This window comes from Phaethon lepturus, unplaced genomic scaffold (genome assembly GCF_000687285.1).
Source record: "Phaethon lepturus isolate BGI_N335 unplaced genomic scaffold, ASM68728v1 scaffold15869, whole genome shotgun sequence".
Lineage (NCBI taxonomy): Eukaryota > Metazoa > Chordata > Aves > Phaethontiformes > Phaethontidae > Phaethon > Phaethon lepturus.
This window is the reverse complement of record NW_010561361.1, coordinates 7988-24765: the sequence shown is the minus strand read 5'-3', so window position 1 is coordinate 24765 and position 16778 is coordinate 7988. Positions and strand designations below refer to the sequence as shown.

Below are 16778 nucleotides of genomic sequence, written 5' to 3'. Positions count from 1 at the left end.
GCCGAAGTTTCAATACCTATGTCAAGTGACAGAATTAGTTTGAAAGCAGTGCAGATGTGTATATGTATATACTGTTGTATCTCCACTTCCCGATTGCCGTCTAGACAGACATTTAGTTATCCTCATTTACAATGAGGTAGATGCATTTGTTACTATAGAATGACCCAAACTTAAAAGGTGCAGTAGTCAGATACAAGTAAATATTACTATACTGGTTTTATGTGTTTGTATACTCTTGAATAAGCAAGGAACCAAGAAATACATGCTAGTTTCAGTCTGCTGTTTCTGCTGTATAGCGAGCTAACTGTCTATTGATTGTGAGTTTTTTGTTGCTGAACACTCATTGATTTATGTTTGGTAGGATCGTGCGCATCGTATTGGTCAAAAGAAACCAGTACGGGTGTTCCGACTAATCACTGATAATACTGTTGAAGAGAGGATTGTAGAAAGAGCTGAAATAAAACTGAGACTGGATTCTATAGTTATACAACAAGGTATCAACTGCTATATATGTTTGTCTGCAACAGAATTGTTCAGTCCCTTAAAGTATGGGTTAAATAACTGTACAAATGTACAGTATGAGAGAAAGCAGGCCTTGTGTATAATAGCAGTACACGAAATCAACCTAAGAAGCCATAATGTATAAGTTATTCACTTGTTCAGCTGAAATTTTTGAAAAAAATCATGTTTTCGTAAATACTGTGGGCATAGACTTATACTAAGAAGCTAAATGAGGAAAGCAAACTAAAGCTGAATAGATATTACTTAGTTTTTGTGATATGTTAAAAAGATGAAACATATGTTCCATGACAGACAAAAATCATTATATAGATGTGCTTCTTAGCACATACGAATTTACTGAACATTGAAACTGCTTTGTGTGTCTTTGTTTAGAAGCTCTTGGAAGAATAGTTTGTCAAAACCTAAGGTTCCCAAGCTGAGTTTTGAAGGTGGTGTGTATTTCCAAAAGGGTGGGCTTACAGAAAGGATGGTGGTCAAAATTTTGATGGTCTGTGAAGAGATGAGATAGGATAAGGGAAATTTTGGGACAGAAATTAGAATTTTGGGAAAAACAGAGATTTGGGTTGAAATCAGTGAAGTGAGTGTTAAAAATCTTAAGTACTACTTAATGGTTATTACAGAATACCTTGTAATTTTTCATGTTGAAATAGGATTTTGATCTTAAAAGTTCAGCTAACTTTGTAAGAGTTAAACATAACCTTAAACATAACATTTGGATTATCCGAATATGAAAAATTCTTTGTTATGGCTTGATCCAAAGTTGTTATTTTTTTATTTTCCCTGAAGTTCCCAATTTCTGTTTGTTTTCAGCTCAAGTGAAACGTATTTTTTTCTGTATGGTTCTTTTGGTTTTCCTTTCTTGTTCTGCCAGTGGTCTAAAAAAATCCACTGTTTGCATGGGCCTGCTGGAACTTTTGTATTATAACTTTCAACATGTTTCTTTTAATTTTAGGAAGGCTCATAGACCAACAGGCTAACAAACTGGCGAAAGATGAAATGCTGCAGATGATCCGGCATGGAGCCACGCATGTTTTTGCTTCCAAAGATAGTGAGCTGACAGAAGAAGATATAACCACTATTTTAGAAAGAGGTGAAAAGAAGGTTAGAGAATAGTTTTGTAGAAAATTAAACATGTATCAAACATTAAATATATATGCACAAACTATAAATTAAATCTGATTATGTAAATCTATTTTTATGCCCAACTATTACTTTACTATTCGTATATATTTTAAAGCTTATGAAAAATTTGAAGGAATAGAATTAGTGAATTATAATTATTTTCAAAGTTCAGACTGTGTGTGCCGTATCTTAAGCACTGTTTATTTTGTGGGCTTTGAGAAAGATAAAAATTCTATGCCAATAGAATTCCAATAGACAGAAAACCTTTATAGAACTTTATTAGGGAATAGGCAGCTCTGTGGAAGAATGAACTACCGTTTCAGCTCCAAAGAGTTGGGGATAAATTTAATTTAAATTTTAAAGTTAAACCATACAGTTGTAGGACTATGTCCCAGCGTAGTAATTTTAGTTTAATCAGAAGTCTTGGAGTCAGATTGTTCAAAATTGAAAAGTGCTATGGGTGTCTCTCCTTACAAGAAAAATTAAAGTAAAAGTTTAAAGCTGAAAAAGACATTGAGAATGTTTTAGTAATGATGAAAGCTGTTTTATTCAGAAAGGTTAAAGCAGCTTAAGTGAGCCTAAAAGTATCTTCCTGTATTTTTAGACAGCTGAAATGAATGAACGATTGCAGAAAATGGGGGAGAGCTCCCTACGAAATTTCACCATGGACACAGAGATGAGTTTATACAACTTTGAAGGTGAAGATTATAGAGAAAAACAAAAGGTAAGTTTTCTTAAATTCTTTAAGACTTTAGTGTAGAGATGCAAGCATAAAGGCAATACTGGAAATGTTATGGCTATAAAAGTTATTCTAGAGAAGTAAGAAGCTACTGAAAAATTCACTTAGCTCTGCAGAAGCATCAATATTCTGAATTTTTATTAAATTAGCTTTCAGTCCCACTGTTTTTCTTCACAGTAAAATCTGATAATATTGCTCAAATTTTATCCTTTCTGCAGCTAAAATACTATTGCCTCCTACTATGCCGCTGTAGTCAGTATTATTTTACTGCCACACAACCGAGAGGAGAAAACAGGCCCAATAATGATTTTATGTGTGGAATTTGGGCTTAAGTCTTTTTTGCAGTGACATTTTTAGTCACAAGCATTAATGTGAGCTGTTTGTACAACAATTTACCTAATTAGAGAGGGATCATCCAAAGAGATATTACTCAGGGTCCCACAATGTTACCCATTACCAAGGGGTAATGGTTTTAAACTGAAAGAGGGTAGATTTCAACTAGATATAAGGAAGAAATTTTTCAGTGAGGGTGGCGAAACCCTGGCACAAGTTGCCCCGAGAGGTGGTAGATGCCCCACCCCTGGAAACATTACAGGTCAGGTGGGACGGGGCTCTGAGCAACCTGATCTAGTTGAAGATGTCCCTGCTCATTGCAGGGCGGTTGGACTAGGTGACCTTTTAAAGGTCCCTTCCAATCCAAACTATTCTGATTCTACCTCTGTGTCTCTGCTTTGTATGGGATGTATAGTCAAGATATCCTTAAGGTCTTATCTGGAATCAGGTATGAGAACTGTTCTTTGTTAACTACAGAACGCCATATTAACCCAGGTTTCTTACCAATTTTGAAGAAACATTTAGAAAAGTGAAATATTTGATGAGAAAAGAGTGGGATCTCATATACATGAGATTCTTTTTTCATGTTGATAATTTAATTACAGGAAGCCAACTAAATACAACATAGTCTTGAAATATGCTTTAGTGAGTTTAATTAAAGTAGTTTAGTTAAGGTTAATTCACTGCTAAGTACATTTTTTTTTTTTTTTTGCTGATGTTGTAGCCTCTTGTAGAAGTTACGCATTATGATACTTAGAGGAGAAGCAATTCACTCATATCACAAGATATTATAGAATTCAGAGCCCAAGTCCCCAGTCCTTCCATTGTGTTTTGGTAGATGGAATCATAACATTACTCAGGTATCTGCAGTAAAGGGATCCATGCCACTGCGCTGCCTTACTTGTGTATTATCTTCTATATGCTCAAATACGTGTTATAATCGGCTATAATTCCTAGCTTATCTTTGAGCTCTGTTGTAATATCCATGTTGTTGAGCACAACCATTAGATTTGCCATGCAAAAACGTTCCTGTTTTGCAGTGCCACATTAGTTGTTACTTTTGCCACTTTAGAAAAGCCTACAGTTACTTTAGTATCTTTTTATTCTATTCTGCGTGTAGCTGAGCATGATGGAATGGATAGAGCCTCCAAAACGAGAACGCAAAGCTAATTACGCAGTTGATGCTTACTTCAGAGAAGCGCTACGTGTTAGCGAACCAAAAGTCCCAAAGGTAAGAAGTTGGCGAGTACGGAGGGTTTTTTATGTTCTGCTGTTCTCTCCCATGTTGCATCCCCTGCTCTCACCATGTACTGGTAATAAAATGAATGTGTTTGCAAAGTGATATGTTGCCACTGCTGCTGAATCATGGCAGTTTTATTGCACAGAAATCAGGCTTATACCATGTTAATGTACCTGTGTATTTTTGAAGGCGCCACGACCTCCAAAACAACCAAATATTCAGGATTTCCAGTTTTTCCCGCCACGATTATTTGAACTTCTGGAAAAAGAAATTCTGTATTATCGTAAGACTATAGGATATAAGGTAATGCACTTTTTTTTTCTCTTCAGCTCAGTAAAATGTATTTGTATTCCTCTTTGCAGATTTACTGCAACCTTGACAATAGCTAAATGAAGTAAATGAGACTGCAACTAAAAAATAGATAATTTTGATCTTATTTTTTGCAAAGTGCTTTCCATTGTGAAGGGAATGGCTTAAAACCTCTATTCCCCTGTTTCTGTTCCACTGTGGAACAGAAAAAGTAAATTAATTCCTTCATTCATTAAAAATTTCATATCTGTGTAGCTTTGTGTTTTGTGGTGGGTTCCTAACAATAAAATAGAGTAGAAGAAACAGAGGCAGTTCTGATGCTTCATATACTTCTCAAAAACAAAAGTGTGATATGTGGTCTAAGGTGAGAAAATAATTTTTGGCTCGTGTAAGATCACCTTCCAGAGTAAGATTTTTTTTCATTACAGCTTTTGTATATGTTGTGCAGAAAGTAACTTAAGGTAATATTGAAGTTGACTTTGTGTTGATATGAAGGTAAGTAAAGTGAACATCAATTTTCCTAGCATTTTGCTGGGATGCAAAATGTTTAAAGATGTGGAGAACTCTGAATATATTACTACTACAAAAAGAAAATCAGACAACAGACTTACCTTTTCCCTACTATGCCTTAGCTGAATTTCTTCTTCTTCCCTGCTGACATTACTGGACAAGCTATGAACACGGGTTCTGTTTTGATGTTGATTTTGATTACTTGGCCAGTATTGGCTGAGTAAATCCTGGCAGGTTGCAGCAAGAAGAAATCACTTATAAATGTGTTGGAGAACATAAACTTGTCATACAAAGCAACAGGTAGGAAATTGGTGTTGCAAAAGAGTAGAATTAATATTAGCAAAATAAATTTTTAAGAAAAAGCAGAAGGTGTCTTAGATGTAGTTTGAAGCAAAACAATTTAATGTGGATGGCAGGTTAGGATTAAGATAAGAATTAAAGGAAGTATAATTAGCTCAGAGAAAGAAATTATTCAATTAATGCTCCAACAAATAAGGATGAGAGAATTGCTAATGTTGACAACATGCATGTAAAAAGAGAGGTGTTTCAGCCCTGTTAACGAAGTCTGTCAGACTGAATAGATCGAACATGAGTACTTGTTATCTTAAAAACTTAGTATGGCTGTTTACTGGTGGCCAAAGTGATAAATATGATTAAGTTTGTTCTGCTTTGTAATGGAAGTATAACTTTCCATCTGAAGAGAGTTTGTTATTAATACTGAAGACTGCCATAAACAATATCAAAAGGTATCAAGTAGGTAGAGACCAAGCTTTATGTGTCAGTCTTAACTTAAATCACCAAAGCCAAGAAAGTTTCTTAGCCAGGTGTTTAAAACGGCTCTTAACTTCCTTTGCCTTTTGCTGCAGAAATGCATAAGGTCTGCAAAATGTTTACGGGATACAGGTTTCTGGCTTCTTTACTGCAGCATGGTATGGAGTTGCAATACACAGTTTAAAGGTCACAAATACTAAATTGGTGTCAATGTGGAGAGGGACAGATAAAATGTTGCTAGGCCTTGTTGACATAATGTTGTCTGTCTGGTCTGTCCTTTGGCAGTGTGCATAGCTTTATAGTAAACTTGGCAGAACTTAGTATTTCCCTGTTGTTATAAAACGTTATAAACCATTGGGTGTAAGAGCAGATCCTTAGCTAATGAAAAGTGCCACTGAGACCAGTGAGCTGTGACAGCTAACACTAGATGAGGCGCTGCCTCTTGCAATATCCCCAGTCATTGTGTGTAGAAATGGTGGGTGCATGGCATTACAAAGTTCTAACACACATTTGACAAAGTCTAGTTCTATTTTTGGGAGGAAGGGTTTAAGCAGTAAGGTTCGAATCTAGGTAAAACACTTTTGGTAACTGTTGTACAGATCAGTGCTTTAATATTTAATAGCTGGAAAAAATGTATTTTACCATCTACATGTGTTCTACAGTGGGTTTTTTCCTGAAGTTTCTTAAAAAGTGAATAGGAACCTTTTGTTACTTATAGGTGAAGATAAACTTTACCTTAAGAGCTTGTGAGACAAGAAGGAACAAGCATAGATAAATGACAGCATTTGATAAATCACTTTGTCTCGGAGGATAATATTTTCAATTTTGCAACAGTTTTGTAGATACTGTTGAAAATATTCTGGTAGTTATTTTTAAAAATATTTTTATTGTGGTTTGGTTTCTTCAGGGTGGCCAAGGTGTGGGGTAGTGGTTTTTGTTGTTTGGGTTTGGGTTTTTTATACCATGACAACAAATGCTTAGTGGGTGTGGACTATATCAGTCCTGGCTAACATGTGCTTTTAAACTGTAAGCCAAGGTTGATAGAAAAGTGTACAGTCTCTCTAATAACATTGCTGCACTACTGCTTATTGATACACCCAATTTTAGGTTCCCAGGAATCCTGACCTTCCAAATGCAGCTCAAGTACAAAAAGAGGAACAAAAAAAGATAGATGAGTCTATGCCTCTGAATACTGAGGAAACTGAAGAGAAAGAAAAGCTTCTAACACAGGTAAAATAAAAACAGCTGAAATATTTCATCATATATTGTTTACTAGTATGGAATATAAATACTAATCATGATAAATATGCACAGGAAAGCTACACTGACGTTACAGAAAGAAGAAAGCGCACAATGTGTAATGATTTTGATTAGTTTTGCTTTGAGGGACCTTTCCTGTCCTTGAACGAGTTTATATCCTAGTCACCTACTATTCCTTCAATGTCTGCAATGTTTCTGAGGCAAGTAGTAGATGCACTACCCAGTAGTAGTAGATGCACTACCCAGCAATACATGCAGATATCCAGTCACTGGGTTTCTTGTGTATGCATCTACCTTGCATGTTTTTTATCAAAAAGGGTTTGAATCCTAGAGGACAAGCCTCTGTCAACATATCCAGTATTTGCACAGATGTAGGAAGACCTGTCACATCCCATTAACTTTGTCTCAGTTGTGTTGTTAGGCATGTTCCTTTTATACTGGGACTGAATCTCTGTTGCTGGCTAGTTTCTGGACTTTTTGGACAGTTATGCTGCTGAGTAGGCTTATTAAAAGCTAATTATTAAGGAGAAAGGTGTGTCTCAAAAAGTAAGAGGCTTTTTTTGATTCAGAAAATTTTCTGTAAAAAGAATTGGATGTAGTGTACCTTGAGAAGAAATTTGCAAGGTCACAATGTGACTGTTAATAGCAGAGGAAATATTTAAGTACTGCTGATATGCATGTCAGTACTGCTGTTATTGATTAAAAAGAAATATTTGTATTGTGTATATTAGACCTCTTGTAAAGATGCTATCTAATTGTGGAGTGAGCTTATTCAGCTGGAGAACTGACAGAGTTCCTTGTATTTCTGTAATGAAAGAAACTTGATGCATTACAAGTTGCTGTTCAGGCATGTGATCTTCGTGTTTGTTTGTTTGTTCTTGATGTTTTTTCCTTTCCCTGTCTTTAAATTGTAATGTCTCATTCTTGGATGATGTTTTTGTGCATTGCATCTCACTTAACTGTTGTTCAGTTTTGGATTCATTTCTTCACTACATAACAGATTTTCTGTTTGACAATGCTATAGAGTTTCCATTCGATTGCATCTTTTGGACTGGAGATTGTTTCTTGACATACTTGTGCTTTCATCCAACTGTTTGTCTGGTTCAAGGTTTGTAAATGTCCAAAGTGGGAGCTCATGCTTTGGATACTCGCACTACTGTAAGAACCTGTAATGACGCTTGCATTGGTGCACCCGATACTCCTAAGACATTTGTTGCTTGTATCTGCTGAAGGGTGACTTAAGCTCAATGACAGCTTACTGTAATTTTATTTGTTTCTTTGGAGAAACACCAAATAAAAAGTTGAAAAAAAAAAAGAAGGAAGAGTAAAAAGCTCTTACTAATGCAGGTGGAGTCATGCACAAAAATAACTCTTTAGACTTTTAATGATTCAGTAATAAAACCTGGATAATACAAGTTTAATGGTCTTTCAGAATTTCCATAACCTCTGTGATTATGTGACATTGCAGAGGCATTGCCAGTTGGAGCAAATGATACATACATAAGACAAAATTTTGCAAAATGTTTCCCTTCTACCTATTAATGCCTTCTTGATCTCTTACTGCTTACAGGGTTTTACAAACTGGAATAAGAGAGATTTTAACCAGTTTATTAAAGCTAATGAGAAATATGGTCGTGACGATATAGACAATATTGCCCGTGAGGTGGAGGGAAAGTCCCCTGAGGAGGTCATTGAGTATTCAGGTTTGAGATATTTTGAAATGTATTTCTTAATCACATGGTATCACCATAATTTTTGCTACATGTTCTTTTAAGATCACAAGATATAGAATTTGGATGTGTATAAGAATTTTTAAAAATTTGTTTAAAGTACATGATGGTTCTTTTCAGAAGACTTAATTCTGTTAAAAAGGTTGAATGTGCAGCATATAAATATGCTTTCAGCTGCCTTTATCCCTCCTTAGCCAGAATTTAGAACTTGGCATAGTTAATTTACGTTGACAACATGGTCTTGTGGAATCATGAAGGTGTCTTGTAGTGTTTTTTTTTTTTTTTATGCTGTGAATATATATGCTATTTTAGGTAGTACACTGTATCTTTGTCTTTTGTATTTACACAGAACTTTTTAATTTATACAGAATTCTTCCTCTTTCATCCCTGGATTTAATTTTACTAAATGCCTTCATAAAATTTAACTTTGCCGTATCCTTCCTATAGCTTAACAAGGAAGAGCTCCACAAGAATTCCCTTCAAAGTGTTGAATTTATTTTGGGCTGGCTTAAAGATGTCCCTGGAGAAGCCACAAATTACTAGCTTTTATAACAGATAGACTAAGTAGTCTCTGACCTTAGAGATAGCTAGTGAAAACTGAAATATGAATGTTTCACTGTTAGTCTAGTAGCTATAACCTGTTTTGCCATTGTTACGAAAAGGTATCCTTAAAAGTAATTTTTTCAGGGTTTTACATTAATTAGGTTGAATGTAGACTTTGTTACAGTTGTTATTAGACCTTTGCTTACAGTTAACTTTTAAAGACATTGAATAAAGGGTCTGTGCAAGTTTATTTCTTGGCTAGCATAATAAAAGGGAGAGTATTAGTAAATCTTTTAAGATTTAATGGAACCACGAGCTGCATTCCTTTTTTTCCTGGAGTGCCTCAACTGAGTAAACTGGTAAGAGTAGAGAAAAATATTTTAATTTTACAAATTGTGTTTTGCATTTTTAGCTGTTTTCTGGGAACGTTGTAATGAACTACAAGACATTGAGAGGATTATGGCTCAAATTGAACGAGGAGAGGCAAGAATTCAGCGGAGGATCAGTATCAAGAAAGCCCTTGATGCCAAAGTAATCATTGCAGGTTTTTTCTTTTTGGCAGCTGACCTCTTCCAAATCCTTTCAGAAAAGGAATCATTGGGGATGGGAGTTCTGTCTTTTTATATAGCATAGATAGTATTCCATGTATCAGTAATCTACACTAACATGTGATAAATCCTTCATGTAATATTGTATGTTTAATAGTCCTTATTTTTGTTTTGCATTCAGATTGCAAGGTATAAAGCACCTTTTCATCAGCTGCGTATTCAATATGGAACAAACAAAGGGAAAAATTACACAGAAGAGGAAGACAGATTTTTGATATGCATGTTACACAAGATGGGCTTTGACAAAGAAAACGTATACGAGGAACTAAGGCAGTGTGTGCGCAATGCGCCTCAGTTCAGATTTGACTGGTTTATCAAATCTAGAACAGCAATGGTAGGTATCAGTTACATGGATTAAGGCATGATGTGAAGTATCTTGTTCCTTTTTTTAAGCACCATCACAGAAAATTTGGATTTGTGCCAGATTATTGGAGTCTAGGAACCAAGTGCTGAAAGAATAACTCTGTTTTTCAGTCTCACTTCTAGTTTTTATTAAAATAACCTTTTTCCTTAGTACAGCAAACAACACAATACAGCTGAAACAAACAGATTAGAAAACCTGCCAAGCTGAAGTCCCATGTTACCCAAAGGGATTAATGCAGAGGTAGACTATCCTTGCAAATATCCTTGTTACTTTTATTGCAAACTACAAGTTTTACCAAACAATGTCTTTTAAAGTATGACTGCTTTTCAGACTTACTGGACAAAAATAAAGACTGAAAACATCTGAATTATATACTGGGAGAAACGAATAGCTTTTCTGATATTGGTACTTAGTATCTAAAAGCATGAGGAAATTTAGTGACTCATGTAAAAGTTAATCATTGAAGCCATTGATTTAAAATGCACTTCGTAGTTGTGAATAAGGATTATCACATGCAAGTGCTTAAATTCTTTTTACTTTTCTGAAGATTTTGTTCATACTTAGAGAATATAATACAAGTTTGATAGCAAGTAGACTAGTACTTTGAATTTTAGCTGTATTTTTTTTTTTTTTTTTGCTTTCTCTGAAGAGCAGAGCCATGCCTTTTTGATTTAGTCACTAAGGGGGAAGTGATAACACTAGCAGAAGCTTTGGTGATTGCAAATAATGAGCTACATAGGTACCAACTTCAGAATATGGGACTCTTAATGATAAAAAGCTGTTAGCTCTGCCCTGGAATTTTTGCTCATATCTCCCCTGATTCAATTCCTTTTTCTTATGAGTAAAATTTGTAAGTCTGTGCACCTTATGTAAGAAACACATGTGCATGTTCGTGTCAATGTATTTATGTGGGAAAAATGTACTGCCAAATTTTTTTATAATACTGGAAATAACTTCATCTTACTTGTGATGAGTGAGAGCTGGAACATTTTTTTTTTTCCTGTCTCCTTGAATACAAAACCATATTGATTGTAGCTGATACAAAAGAGTGGAGGACACCGTCCCTTATACAGCTGTCATAGATTCTCCCCACTGTCTTGTAAGCAAATTTCTAATTAAATGCTATGCTGCAGTCATGTAACTTAAATGTTACATTTCATATACAAATCTGGATTTTTTTTTTTAGTAGTTTAGTCTTGCAGTTGCAGAACCACTGTGCCTTATTGTTTACTGTCTTCATTTCCTCGCCTCAGGATGTGTTTATAAAATGTTCTTTCAGAGTCCTGGGTACTGCACTAAGAATAAATAAAACATAAGATAAAATATTTAAAATGTGTATTTGAACGGGTGGGAATATTTGCTTTTCCCAATGCTACTTATAATCACGCAATACAATTTCTACTTGATATTTCAGCAATTAAAGTGTTTCTGGATAGTGCAGCAGTTAGCCCTTAATTAAAAAGAATTACAAGCTGTGCTTGCCAAAATGTCTGTTTGAAGAAATACTGGATTTTATAATTATAAAGAGAAACCTCCAATATTTAGTCTATTATCAAGTTTCTTTTAAGTTGTCTAAAGGAATCCATTTAAGTAAATCATAGAAATGGGTACTAGAAATTAAAAATTTAGCTCAACATATTTTGACATATAGTTAAGTCAGGGTAGAGTTAAATATTCAATTCAAATATTCTTGCAGATCCTTATGTTCAGTGTAATTTTCTTCTTAAAGAGGGTAGGAATCACTTGCAAAAATGTAGAAGTATGTTCTGTGGTGTGTAATGCTGAAATTTAGGCACTGGAAATATGGTGAATCTTTTTGCTTATGTTTTCTCTTAAAATTCTATCCATTAATAATAATATTTTTAGTTTTTCTGCTAGTTGAAAAAGAATAGTATGAAAATACAAAGCTAAAGTAATCTTTCGCTTTCAACATGCATTTCATTTTCTTAAATGTTTTAAATTGTCATGATATGTATGGTTTAGTAGTTTATAACTGCCAATCACTGATATATTTTATGTATTCAAATATCCTGACATTTATGGAAGTATTAATTTCTATGGATCCATTTTGCAGTAGCTTGTTGGTAATTTTTATGAAGAAATATGCTGGAAAGTGACTTGACAGCAAGAATAATGAACCAAGTATAAATACAAAACTTTAAAAGGGGTAAATAGTAACTTCAGTGAAAGTGGATAAAATTTCTTAGAATACTGAAATTCACATGTAACAAAGGGTAATTTTGAGATCACATTTAAACTGATATGAAACAAGATAGAAAGGGTAGCATAATCCTGAAAAGGATTTACCAGGCTTTTCGAGAAAGCTTTGTGTTCTACTAACCACTAGATGGCTCTTGAATTCCATATAAATAGCTAATTTATCTTCCATATTCCTATTTCTATTTCTTCTCCTTCTGAAGATTTCTCTTTGGAAAACAAAAATTCTGCTTCATTTATTTATTCCAAAACCAGATGGTTTACCCAAAATGGAACTTTTCAAAAAGACTGAGAGTGCTTAAAATTGTAATTTATTTTTTTTTTTTTAACTAGGCAGAGAAGATTAAATTTTTAAGTTTAGTTGTTATTGTTCTTTTATTTCTGTCCATGCAGGAAGAATGCAGAATATCATGGCAGTAGTGAATCACGTGTCTTTTTTCTGAAGTTATAAATTATGCATATTCTCTACCTTTCTGCAAACCCTACTCAGTATAAGACAAATGACTCCTTTGTAAATACAGGAGTATACGGGCCTGTTGACAGAGCTTAGGACTACTTTCACTCCCAAGTCAGCATCTCTGCCTTCAGTCATGCAGAAGGTGATGGTTCAGTGCTCCCATCTTATTTATTGCAATACTAGTCTTTATAGCTATGAAGGGGTGAGCAAAGTACATCTTATCTCTTTCCATCCTGAAGAGAAACGTATCAGGCCACACTGAATAGAATCTCATCGCTAAAGGTGCAAGGCATTTTAAACTCTTAAGTGTATTTTTATAGTAACAAAATGGAATGGATCAGTCCATATTGAAATTTCAGTAGCTCAGTGCAGGGTTTGTCATGCAGATTCTTTCTGATGGTAGATGTAGAAGAAACCTGTGTGCATGTCAAATGCTTCTGTGATTCTCCGAGAAAATTGTTTTTTGAGTCCATCCTCTGTCCACAGCCTGTTGGAGTAGCAATCCATGTGGAAAATGTAACCATGAACCTATGTATGTATGCAATCATTTTTCCCCAGGAAAGAGGAGGATTTTTTTTAGGGCCTTAGGCAAATGGACCAAGGTTATTTCTTAGTCCTTTCTGATTTATCGTTTGTCTTTGAATTTAACACAAACCAATCTCTCATACTAGAAAAGATCTAGCTGATTGTTGTTATGGAGCAGCTTGTCACCAGTCTTTACCTACAGCTTCTAAGTCTTTAGTGTGATGTACGCATTTAAATGATGTAAAATGCTTCTGACGTTGATAATTGTCTTTCTGCTTTTGTCTTTTACTTTTTATCATCTCTATTAATCTATAGAGCGTAGTCTTTTGGTACAGAGACTCTCTTTTGTTCTATGTTTGGGGATGCAATGTATGCTGGAAGGCTTGCACTCAAGTTTTATCAGGCTTATTGCCTTTTTATCTAATAACTATTGCGTGGGTGGAATTTGATGGTTTTCATTGGTTGAAGTGAGAGTATTTTAGCTCCAGCAGGACTGTCACATTCCCGGGCACAAGCATGGTGCCCTGTACTATGGGGCGTGGGGTTACTTTTACATGGATGTGGTAGAAATGACTCATTATAATACTCTCTTTGCAAAACTACGTGCATGAGACTGGGATGTTTCCAGTAGAAAGCTGTAAAGAAAAATGTCCTGAATAATTTTATCTTTAGTGGCAAAAGACCTTCATGTGGTGGCAGGATTCTCAGTGTCCATTCTGAACTACACAGCTTTCACCCAAGGCCATGGAGCATCCTTTGTAGAGGAATCTGTGGAAACTATAGAACTTAAGGAATGTGGTTAAGCTTGAGGGTATTGACATCTCAAAGATGAGTCATATGCTTGACTGTTTCAGAACGTTCAGGATCAAGAAAGCGTGCAGGCTGAATTGTTTTCCATCATGTAACATGATGGCTGAGGCAATATACGCGTTACAGATGCTGAGAAAATAGAGACTAATTTCTGGGCAAAAAGGTCACCTGTTCACTTCATTGCAAATAGACCAGTTGTAGGTTGAGATTTATGCTACTAGGTAATTCTAGGATAGCTTGTGGTTCAAAAATTGCTTCACTGAATTTAATAGAGATAAGACATATTTTTCCAGCCTTTTTTCCTCAGAAAAAAGCTTCCTGCTTTGAGTTGAAAAGAAAGGCCCATGGAGTCTCTGTTCCCACATACTGAATAATTGTAATAAAAACAAGTACTGTTATGTATTTGGTAAGAGATTTTTTTTTTTTGAGATGGGATACAAGGAACTGTCCAAGTCAAATGAGTTCTATTAACCAAGGCAACTGTTATTAACTGCAATGCAGATACTTTGAGTTGTATTGGAAATATTTTTTTAATGTATAAATGACTTCATGGCATTTAATCTTAATAACTTTCAGGTGGCTTGGAAGCCTTGATGCTAAAAGCATTTAGGGCCTGCTACCTTTCGGGTGCTCTTTGATTGAAAATACAACAGTGAATTCATGATTTAAGATGGGATAGATTTTTGCCAGTTTGGAGCTCTACAGTGTCTTATCACAAAAAACTAGTCTGTGTGCCACAGAAAAGTATTGCTTAAGATACCTTTGATTCCTTTAATCTCTGCTTTAAAGATATACTTGAAGACTTCTTTTCTTAAAATCTGGCATAGTGTGGTGGCAGGCTGTAATTTGCTTCATCTAAACAAGATGAAAGATCGGATCACTCTTTTGGAGTGTCAGTTGGGAAGATACAGGCAATCCTGAAAAGTTTCTGTCAGGAAGTGGAATATTTCCATAAATCTCTATTTATAAAGAAGGTTATACTAAGGTAAAGACAGATGAACAACAACTAAGCTAATCTTATTAGTACATGAATATTGAACGTTTTTAAAAACGTATTTTGGAATTCAAGAATTTTGAACATTTTTATGTAAAAAAGAGAATTTGTATAATTTATTTAGATATTTGGATGTTTTCTGTTTCCTTAGGAGTTTCAGAGACGCTGTAATACTCTCATATCATTAATAGAAAAAGAAAATATGGAAATTGAGGAAAAAGAAAGAGCTGAAAAGAAGAAAAGAGGAGCAAAAGTTACAGCAGTATGTTTAGCAGTACTTACTTTACTTCTGGTGGGGCAGAATTCAATTACATTTTGTTAGAAAATAAAAAAGATAATTGTAGCCACTGTTTGTTTTATTATAAGCTGTCCATTGAGAGATTAAACTGAAATACTTGTCTATTCACAGCTCTCCTAGATTTTATGTAGGTATTCCCAATTCATAGTATTTTGGGGCTTCTTTTTTCTTGAGAAGAGTCTTTTGTTTAAGTAGCAGAGGAAGACTCTTTTTAAGAAAACATAGCATTGCCCTCTCTCTACCTACATATTTACGTCATCTATTTGTTTCAGTTTAATATTAGATTGTTATTCCTCCCCTACATAGTTCCTGGAAGAAGAAATGATAAGAAGTGCTTCTTTTATTTTGAAGAGTTGTCATCTTTAGAACAGAATTGTTTATAAGTCAAAGTCCTGATCTTTTCATCCAATTCATGGTATGTGTGGCATCTGTACCATTGAGGCCACGTAAAGATTTTAAGGAGACAAAAAGGGTAGCAGAATTCAGTGTCTAAATATGCGATTTTTGTTGCTCTTCCGTTATATCCTACAAAGCTGAATTGAAAAATAAAATACATTAGGGTCACTTACCTTCTTTTTGAATAGTTAGTCATGTACTTCAATTTATTTTTTATAATGCCGCCATTTCATTGAATTTATAAAAGACTTTTTTTTTTCCTTTTTAGTCACAGAAGAGAAAAGCAGATTTGGCTACTGAGAACTCTGGAAAAAAAGATGCTAAGAAAGTGAAGTCGTGAACCTGAAAGCTGAATGCTAAATGTACAACTGCCACTTTCTTCTCTCCATCTACAAGTATTAATTGCCAACTTCTTTGTATTCATGGTACTCTCCCCCAAATCCCATGGTTTAATTTTGCAACTTTTGTATACTTCACAATGTCTGTCTTTACCTAAAATGTGTAGCTTTATATCTTATGCATTCCAGTATTTTTGTGTACTGTATTTTGTGAGTTTCATGTCTTCGGCAAAATTACTCAGTCCTTGTTCTTTTGAAGCTTGTGCTGAGGTTTTAGCTTTTATATGTTTTATATGCTGCTGCTTTGAAAGAAAACCTAGATTCTATAGCTGTATTATTGTTGTTTCATATTTTAAATTTATATGGCTGTTGGAAAATAAACTGACTTAATTATTTGAAGAGAAATATACTTCACCTTTGTTTTCCCTACCTTCTTTTCCTTTTTTGCATAGCTACATTTAGAGTGAATGTTAAGGTTTGTATAATTGTGCCTTCATCATTGATCAGATCTTTTTTCAGAGGAGTACTTAGATAGGATCGGGAGCATGACAGAACAACAAAAAAAATCTGATTAGACTGACATCCTTGTTTGCTGTCAGCATTAAATTGACATTTTTCACTGAAATGTTTGGAAGGAAAGCCAGCAAAAACCTATGCTTTTTTTTTTTCTTTTATTACTGGTTTCTGCTGGG

The 16778-nt window shown here is 34.7% G+C and overlaps 1 protein-coding gene across 1 annotated transcript in view; it reads left to right on the top strand.

Moving 5' to 3' along the window:
- The window catches only part of SMARCA1 (SWI/SNF related, matrix associated, actin dependent regulator of chromatin, subfamily a, member 1), a gene marked incomplete at its 5' end in the record, with an annotated part of 28302 nt that extends 11817 nt beyond the window's left edge, over positions 1 to 16485 (top strand). The window contains 11 exons of the mRNA XM_010293993.1: positions 362 to 494; positions 1475 to 1623; positions 2249 to 2368; positions 3837 to 3947; positions 4146 to 4259; positions 6654 to 6776; positions 8377 to 8509; positions 9492 to 9610; positions 9809 to 10021; positions 15206 to 15316; positions 16017 to 16485. Of these exons, the coding sequence (XP_010292295.1) occupies positions 362 to 494; positions 1475 to 1623; positions 2249 to 2368; positions 3837 to 3947; positions 4146 to 4259; positions 6654 to 6776; positions 8377 to 8509; positions 9492 to 9610; positions 9809 to 10021; positions 15206 to 15316; positions 16017 to 16088 (1398 nt within the window). The remainder of the gene's footprint in view (positions 1 to 361; positions 495 to 1474; positions 1624 to 2248; positions 2369 to 3836; positions 3948 to 4145; positions 4260 to 6653; positions 6777 to 8376; positions 8510 to 9491; positions 9611 to 9808; positions 10022 to 15205; positions 15317 to 16016) is intronic.
- Between the last annotated feature and the right edge of the window lie 293 nt (positions 16486 to 16778).